Source organism: Aptenodytes forsteri, unplaced genomic scaffold (assembly GCF_000699145.1).
Source record: "Aptenodytes forsteri isolate BGI_AS27 unplaced genomic scaffold, ASM69914v1 Scaffold22, whole genome shotgun sequence".
NCBI classification, from domain to species: Eukaryota; Metazoa; Chordata; class Aves; order Sphenisciformes; family Spheniscidae; genus Aptenodytes; species Aptenodytes forsteri.
Window position 1 is genome coordinate 467,950 of NW_008795688.1, and position 9,083 is coordinate 477,032.

Below are 9,083 nucleotides of genomic sequence, written 5' to 3' on the forward strand. Positions count from 1 at the left end.
TACAGGCTGGATTGAACAGGCTTAGCATTAGCAATTAACAATCCCAGAGCAAATAAAGGAGGGTGTTGGTTACTGTTGCCCTTCCTCATATATAGCTGCAGTATCCAACTAATGCTTGTTACAGGCTCTTATCTGGATGCGCATCAAGGAAATTCTTGAAGGAGGTAGTCCCAAGGGCACATGGGTGGAAAAGCACCCTGAGACCTGGTGGTGGAGGGTAAAGCTGAACTCCTGGTCTGGGCATTCTGGTAAGTGTAGGGCTGTAAAACACTGTGACTCACACTGCAGCTTCCATGCTCCCAGGAGAGTCGAGAAAACTTCCTGGCTGACTCTTGCGGTCACTGCCAACGAGATAAGAAATAAAGAAAAATCAGTAAATAAGAATAAAAAAAATGTTTCTCACCGGTTGTGAGAGGCTTTATAAAAAACTGTGCAAGGAAATCTCTCTCGAGTGACTCGTGGATGGGGATCGTGTCGTTTGGCAATGATGTTCCTGTGTTATGCACTGGGAGGTATATGCCTGGGGGCACTGGCCTGGCTGAGATGCCCAAACTGAAGAGAGGTGAGTTTGGTCTCAGCTCTGATACTCACCTGCGTGTCAGTGGGGGACATCTCCCCCATCTCTGCTTTCTCTTTGTCTCATGTACTGTTATAAAACCATTAGCTCCCATTGGCTCTTGGTACGCGGCTGCATGCTTGGCTCCTGGCTGGGGTAACCTCCTACTGTCATCATCCTTTTGTCATGTACTGCACAGCTCCAAGCACTGTAGAGCTGCTTGTTAATTAACTCAGGCTAATTGGCTTCACCAGCCTTGCCAGCATACGGGGAGGAATATCCCCTTGGGATGCTGGGAAGGAGGCAGGATGCCATCCGTGCAGCGGTGCTCTCCCGACACACGGACTTCTCCACTTCCATTACGCTTTGCAGTGGTTGCTGCTCCTAGGTGAGGCCAAAACCAAGCCCTTTGTAGCAGCTCTTGGCTGACCTGGATGTTTCCGTGTCACCACCAGCCCCTCCATGCAATGCAGGGGCTGGTGCTCAATGTGTGGGTCCCTCCTGCTCATGTGCTGTAGGACCAGGATGCAGAACCCAGCCAGGGTCCACGTTACCTGATCTTTCTGCCCGTTGGGTGACTGCCAAACCAACCAGGCATGTTCTAGACCAGCCTGAGATTAAGAAAGCATAATCTCAAAGCCAGTGTTCAAACATGGCACTTTGTACCTAGCTTCTGTGTATTCAGCATTTGTCACCGAGCTGTGTACAGGGCATCATACTGGTGCCTTGGTGACACAACCTTCACTTGATTTTTCACTGTTCCCCATTACCTTGCTGGAAATACGTTTCCTGCTGGCAAAACCTTCCCAACCTGGGCAGCTCCTCAGCGCACACTGGTGTGATGGGGATATGCCAATGAGCAGCCAGGTTTGCTCGCTCACATGCCATTTACACAGAGGTTTTGGTGCTAAGTGACAGCCTGGATCTGGGTTATTCTTATTGACTTTCTCTGTTTGCCCAGGCTGTATTGCTGGGAGATCACTTGTGCTCCCTGTCCCTCCGCTGCCAAAAGCTGTCACGAGAGAGCAGCAGCTCTCCAGGACCTGCAACTCACAGCATCATCTGATAGGAAGAACTGAGGAAATAAACCCCAGATACCAGCCACCTCCAATTTCCACCAAAATCCCCCTCCCCAGATTCGTTCAGACAGGCTCATCTCATCAAAACCAAGTTCCTGTCCATCATTAATCCATTCCAGAGCATTTTAAAATCTAATATTATTCCTGAAGAGTGGCTATCACCAGCAGGAAGGTCTGGCTGCCCTGCCAAGACCTCTGTGTTCCCCAACGCTAGCAAAGCATCCCTGTGTGTGCTGAGCTGTAGGTACCTTTCCCCTGAGGGTCCATCTGGCTGGGCAATGCTGCGGGGACCAGCAGGTCTTTCCCTTTGGTCGTTTTGGATGCTCTTCACCAACTGGATGATGCTTTGGAGCTCCCCAGCATGTGATGTTTCTCCTCCAAGTGCAAGTTTCCATTTCGGCTTTGCCGGAGCCACGGGTTAGTTAAAACCTAGCTCCCTAAAGGGGACCTCGATGTTGAATGTGTACCAGAAGATCCAGAAGACGAGGCTGGAGGCGAGCAGCAGAGCTCCCAAGTAGATGAAGAAGTCCCAGGAACTTAGTGGAGCAAAAATTCCCAGGAAGAGGGTGATCAGCCCGATCACATCGCACAGCACAGCCAGGAGGAGTAACCCAGCACAGTGGCCGATGAGCTTGAAGATGGCCATGGTGGAGCCCCCCAGCAGAGACCCTCAGGGCAGGGGCGGAGGGGCCAGCAGCATCCGGGCAGTCTCTCCCTCGCTGCCTCTGCTCGCTGGCTGCCAGGAGGAAGTACAAATGTCACAACACACCTTACAGAACAATCGGGAGGGAGCACACGATACTGCTTTAACTGTTTCATGGCCCTGCCATCGCCCTGCCTCTGCCTGTCCTGGAGCAGATCCCACGGGTGCGTTTCTCTGCACGGCGTGTGTGAGCCTTCCGGGGAGGGGACCCGCTGCCGGGATACACTGTGATTCGCCTGGGTGTAGGTGCATCACACCCAGCCTGCCTAAAAGTCTGCAAGTCTAGTCCTGACCCATCCCGCAGACAGGCCAAGCTCCTTCAATTAGAGAGCCCGAAGGGTCTCGTGTCACTTTTGAGCAGCATCCACCATGTGAGGATCCCAGCAAAGTCTGCAGAACACTGGCTGTGACATCCTGGTGACAACCTGGAAGCATTGCAGTGTTCCCCTCTCTTTATAGGTAAACTGAGGCACAGGAATTTGTCCAGAGTGCCAAAAATATGTCGCCCTTCCAGCACCTCCAAAAAGCAGGTCTTGCTGGAAAGCCACAAATCAGGCAACCTATGTCATCGCCCATCCCAAAAATGGGAACAATGCTAAGCAAGTTAGCAATGAATCACTGAATAAGGCAGAATTTCCCAGAGCTCCTGGCTTGTCTCTGAGCAGCCAGTATTGCTTTGTGGGATCCAGGACTGCCGCTTTCTGTTCCCAGGTTGCTGTGTGACACTGGACACATCTTTCCTCCCCTGCCTCTCTGGTCTGTGCGTGCTTGGCAAACAGGGAAAGTTTTGGGGAGGTGGAGCATCCAGGGAGCCCTTGGCTCTGGGAAGGCCATCCCAAGACACGAGCACTGCACAGCCTGTAGGCTGGCAGCTGCTTGCCCCATCTCTTGGTCGTGCAGAGGATGCCAAACCTTGAGACAGGACCATTGGGCACGAGGTCAGTGTCAGGGACTGGAGCAGTGCCCAGCTGCAAGTACCTGCTGGAGATGGCCTTAGCTCCAGGGGATTGCACCAGGAGTGCCCTCCCCATCTCCTTGCCAAACCCAGGGCATCCAGGACCCGTCTGCCACCTGGGCAGCCCCACCACTGCTCTGCCACGGGCGGGGTGATGGCTGGAGGGAATGGGGGACATTACCTACCTTGTCTGAGTGTTTTCTCTGCTGCCCAGGGAATCCCAGATGGTAAAAGTCACCATGGTCCTGCCTGCCACCCACAGTGTGCATCTCATAAACGGCAAGCACGCGGCAGAGGAGGCTGCTCAGCATGGCCCTGTGGTCCTCTCTCCTAACCTTATCCAGGCTGTTGCTTGCAAACACATAGCAAACAGCGCTGTGCAAACCATCTGTTCCAGGGTGTGCTCTTCCCTCCCAATCGCAAGGGTCTGCCTGTTCCAGGAGATATTTTTTTCCCCCCTGTGTCTGAACAATTAAGGCTTTTAAATACACAAAGAAATAACTAATCTCTTCTTTGTGCATTATCACCCTCCAGGGCCTGGGGGAGAATCTGGTCTTTGCCAGCCCAGGATCAGCCCTGGCTTAATTACCAGCAGGCTGGAGGGAAGTGCTGGGTCACAGCTTCTTTCAGGATCCGATCACTCCATTTGCATGAAACATGCTCTGCAATCTGCCTTCATGAGTGCTCAGCCAGAAAAAATCCCTCGCTCCCAAACCCAGCTTTCAGTTCCTAGTGGTCTTAGTGCCTGCAGCCTCCCGGGGACCCGAGCTGGGGAGTCACCCAGAGCTAAGCGGCCAGAGCTTCCCCAGCCCCTGAACCCTGGAATCAGGCTGGGCTTGCCTGTACACCGGTGGTCTTCCCTTACCCCTGCCCTGCCACAGGTGACACGAGGCTCGGAGCCATGCCCAGCGCCTGGCTTGCTGGTGGGCAGCCCGTTGGGTGGATACCTTTTACTGTATCCATTTCTTTCAACGGACTGCAGTGATTGTGGAGGTTGACAGAGGATGGAACAGAGGTTTGCAGCTCTTTGCTCCCCAGTTCAACCACATCTTGATGAACCCGCCTGAGGTTTAGCGTTGATGATGATGGAGCTGCTCTGACCAGTTTTCTGATGAGCCTGAGCCTCATCACCCTCTGAAAGGAAGGACCTTTTCTGTGTCCCCTCTTGCTCCCACAGCTGTATCCAGTTCCCATTTCCTTTGTTTTTTCTGAGTCTTCTGTTCACTAGATTTCAGGGAGTTCTTCCAGGTGATTAGACAGACAGTTTTTATTGTAGTGAGAGAGCTCCAGAAGATGTCTCAAGAGTTTTCTCTCCTTTCTAGCCTGGTCTCTGATCTGGACAGACATTAGCCACATGGGCCAAAGTAGGCATCACCCCAGGAATCTCCCTCAGACCAGTGACACCCTCCAAAAGCAAACAGCTGGAAGGAAGATGGGTCTGATGCAGGGAGCTCGGATCCATCCAGGCCTGTCCAGCCCCACACTGCAAAAGGCTGGTGCCACCTCGATCTCACCAGACCAGACGAAGAATCTTCTCCTGGGCTGCGTCCCATGCCTGAGGCAGCCCAGGAATGAAAGAAGGCTGGTGCCACCTTGATCTCACCAGACCAGACGAAGAATCCCATGCCTGAGGCAGCCCAGGAATGAAAAAGAGAGCAAGAAAACTTGTGGAGGTTGTTGCAACGCAGAAGCTGGGAATCACTGACCCCACTCTGGAAGGTAGAATAGCTGTGGCAACTCCTGTCCCTCTGGAGGAGACACTGTGTAGTGGCACGGTCTGTCCCATATATCTGACGTCCCTCCAGGGGAGCTGGGGGGCCTGGGCAGTATTTACCACTACAGACAAGGCTTCCTTCAGGCTTCCTTCCACTGCAGCCTCCGGCTTTTGTGAGCCAGATGTTGCAAGGTATTGCCCTTCAGGAGGGTATCAGCAGCCCAGCTTGGATTTGCTCTGTAGGAGGCAGGGTTTTCATCTGGATGCATTTCAGTGATGCTGAGCCCTGCCAAGCAGTGCGTGAAAGCAGCGATTTGCCCATGATAGCACGAAAGGAAACGTGACACAGTAAACAAAGTCGCTCCCTGGGTTGGAAAGGAACCCAAAGGTTTCCAGAAGTTCATTCACCTCCAGTTAATGGCTCAGAAAACTGCAAACAGTTGCATTTTGCTCCAAAGATACTTAAAAAAGAGCAGAAAACTCTGCCTACCTCTTCTGCCTTTTTCTAGCCCAGTTCTGCTGTAGCTGGAAAGATGAAGTTAGTGGAAAACACTTGCTCCTGGAGCTGGCCCAGAACAGGTTTACAGAAGTATGTGGCAAGAACGAACCAGTTCTTCACAGGGAACAATGAACGTTGCTTCTCCAAGTTACATATTAGTCGGGAGCAGCAAGAATTTGAGCAGGCAAATGGAAGTGGTCTGACAAAGTCTTTGGCTAGCGGGAATCAGTCAATATTCACTTAACTGCAGCATGAGGAGACAAACCCAAGAAGGAGCCTTCAAGAAGTTTGGCCTGTAGTGAAACCCGAGTAACTCCCTGTAGCATGGGCTGAGCTTTTATGAAATATCTGCCTGAGGATGAGGAGAAAATGGATGGGCAGCACAGTGCTGCTTGACCGAGCAGCTCAGGGGTGGTTCATGCATGGTGGTCTCCAGCCACAGCTCCACGGCTCAATGCTGGCTGTGCCTGTGGTGGGGAATGGGTCCAGGTGCCGTAAATGCAGGGGCTGCAGATGAGCTCAGCTTTGGCAGGGGTGTGCAAACTCCCTTCTGTGAGACAAGATTGGTTTCCTTCAAGGGCCAGCAGCTCCATGTGAGGTCAGAGAATTTTGGGATTGGGTCTCAGCTGTGGGACTCATGGCTGCAGGAGCAAAGCTGCTCCCCAAGTGCTCTCCTCCCAAGTCTGAGTATAGGAAGAGCTTCCTTGACCAAATGAAAGCTCAGAGCAATTTATATTGAACTCGCAGGACATCTCCCTGGGGAGGAATGGTAAAAACAGCACCACCCCCCCCCGAAAGACACTGATTGATAGACACAGAGAGTCCTTGCTGAGCCCTGGCTAGTGATGCCGATCCCGTAGAAAGCATCCCACAGAGGACACTTCAAAGCATCCCAACACACACTCCCCTCTGCTGAAAGAAACTCCCACACTTTGCAGGGGCCTTCACATCCCTGAGCTCTCCAGGGGGAGCTCAGGCCACCCAGACCACAGTGCAGAGGGGATCCAGCACCCCCTGCCCAACTTTGTGCTGTGAACATCATCTAGCTCTGGCTGGCACATGGCTTTGGTGGGCACACGGCTGTTGAAAGCTTTTCTGCAAGATCTGCAAATGCTCCCCAGGAGCAGCCAGCAGCTGGAGATGCTCCTGTGCAGTCTTGTCTGCGAGAGCTGTGTGGCGGGAGGCGGGGAGTGGCCGGGCCGGGGTCTGACCTGCACGGCAGCATCCGCTGGTGCTGACAGGCACTGCTGTAAAATCATTGCAACAGATTTAGCAGGCGAGAGCTGGCTTAGACTTGCACCCGCACCGTGAGCAGGGCTGATGAGTGCTCCCAGCAGCAATGCCCCGGGGACAGCTTATCTGCCCACTCCTCCACCGACCTGATGCAATTGGCCATGTGCAGCGCTGCTTGCCTTGGGCAGCAGCTCCTTCCCTGGCATGGGTGACCGACAAACATGTGTGTTGAGCTGAGGTCGGTACAGCTGAGGAATACACTGGCAGTGCTGGTTATACTGGCCTGCGATTTCCAGCCACCCCTTTCCTACACTGGAGTTCAAAGACCCAGGTTTAGGCTGCATTCAGGGGTGGAAAGCAAGCAGAGCTGGAAGGAGGGTTGCTGGCTTATCCCAACCCCAAGCACTGTGCAAAATTTGGTGTAATCCGTGGGCAGACCGGCCCAATGTGGGACCCTAAGGGCTGGTCCAGGCATGGGGACAGGTGGGGTGCAGACCAGACCCCACATTCAACACCCCACACCCCCACACCCTGCAGATCCAGCTGGGGCTGGGGGAGCACCCACAGCAGCCAGAAAAACCAGTCAGACCTTTGCCCCCCCCTCCCCACCAAGCAGAGGGGGGAACCCGTGCACTAAATGATGACTGTAACCACTAGGCAAAGCCAGAATCAATTATCATCACTGGGCAGAGGGAGGGGCTGCAGCTTTTCCCAGCGAGGATTTCAACTGGGAGCCATCAGGGTCCATCACTGGTCCAGTGCCTCTGTCTCTCATGCTGAGATGCCACCAATTCTTGCTGTAGCAGAGGCAGTGCCACGCACACCCAGTGCCTTTCATAGGGTAAGCCTGGTGACCTGCTTCTCATTTACCTGTAGGGCCCGTCTCAACAGTAACCACTGATCTTCCCAGCAGAGCAGAGGAAGCTGTTGATTATGCACCACTTGGGATTTATGGCTCCTACCGCCCTTGGAGCCAGTAAAAGCTTGCGGGGAGCCCAGCCTGCTGTCCTAAGCGATCCCTGTGATGTGCCAGCATCAGCTCTGGGGCTGTTGGTCTCTCTGATCTCAGCCACACATCAAGAGTCCACAACCACGAGGAGCTTCCCCCAAGTGCTTTCCCTGGAGACCCTGTCCCCAAAATACCCACCGTCCCATAGGGACATACATACACAGACATGCGGGATGCCCTTCTGAGACCTTTGGCCCCTCCTGGATCCCAAATCAGGCAGAACATACTCCGGAGCTGCGTATTTCCTAAAATCCCCCAGCTTAATGCTTCCAGCATGTAACCAAGTGTGGAAGACCCAAGCTCACATCTCCCTCCCTTCCTTCTTGTTTTGTACCTTGTCCAGGGATAGTCTTGGGGGCTTGAACCATTGTTTTCATTGCCTGCATCCAGCAGGGATTTTCTGAGCTACTTTCAGCTCTGCTAACAGTTTGTCCTTCCCATACCTGTGCTCCGCTTAATACTTTGCCAGGACAAAGGACATGAAAGAACTTTCCAATGAAATAATTCCTTCCACAAAGAGAAGGCACAGGCAGCAGGCTGGGCACTGCCAAGCCTGGCTCAGACCTTCTCCAAGGGCTTTGCCCAGAATAAGAGATGCAGGAAGATTCTCTGCAGGACGTGAGAAGGAAAGAGCGGAGGAGGGGAAAGTCCCTCTCTCTCCTCTGGCATGAGCCAACCTGCTCTCCATCTGCAGGGAGAGGGAAAACTATGTCCCATTGGTGGGTGATGCTGCAGGCAACTGCAGTACCTGCCTCTAGGGCTCACTGGCATGGGCTGAAACCACACAGCACCCATCAGCATCAGGCTGCCTTAACTGTTCAGGGCTTAAAATCAACTTTTATCCGTGTGGGGAGTGTATACGGGTAGGTAGGCAGGCAGGCAGGCAGGCAGGCAGATAGATAGATAGATAGATAGCTAGCTATGGTTTCCACTCGGCCAGAAGCCATTGCCAGAAGGAACGTGGCGACCCAGACGGAGCCCTCACGCAAGCACACAGCTGTCCAGGTCTCTGGCTGCAGGGAGTGCCTGAGCCTGTCAGCTGTACCGGAGGGCAGCAGAGACACCACCTGTGTGCGGTGTGACCAGGTGGGTGATCTGCTCGGCCTGGTGGCAGAGCTGAAGGAGGAGGTGGAAAGGTTGAGGAGTATCCGGGAGTGTGAGAGGGAGATAGATTGGTGGAGCCGCACCCTACCGTCCCTGAGGCAGAGGCAGCAGATGGAGGCTCCGCGAGAAGCAGAGGATCCCCTGCCCTCTTGCCACCAGGTAGAAGGAGGGGACCTAAGTGACCTAAGTGATGGGGGGGAATGGAAACAGGTCCCTGCTCGGGGTGCCAGG

At 53.7% G+C, this 9,083-nt stretch overlaps 1 protein-coding gene across 1 annotated transcript; it reads right to left on the reverse strand.

Moving 5' to 3' along the window:
- Nucleotides 1–2,053: 2,053 nt before the first annotated feature.
- On the reverse strand, nucleotides 2,054–2,281 carry TMEM238 (transmembrane protein 238). The gene has a single exon (XM_009282804.1). The coding sequence runs from the start codon at nucleotides 2,279–2,281 to the stop codon at nucleotides 2,054–2,056; it is 228 nt and encodes a 75-aa protein (XP_009281079.1).
- Between the last annotated feature and the right edge of the window lie 6,802 nt (nucleotides 2,282–9,083).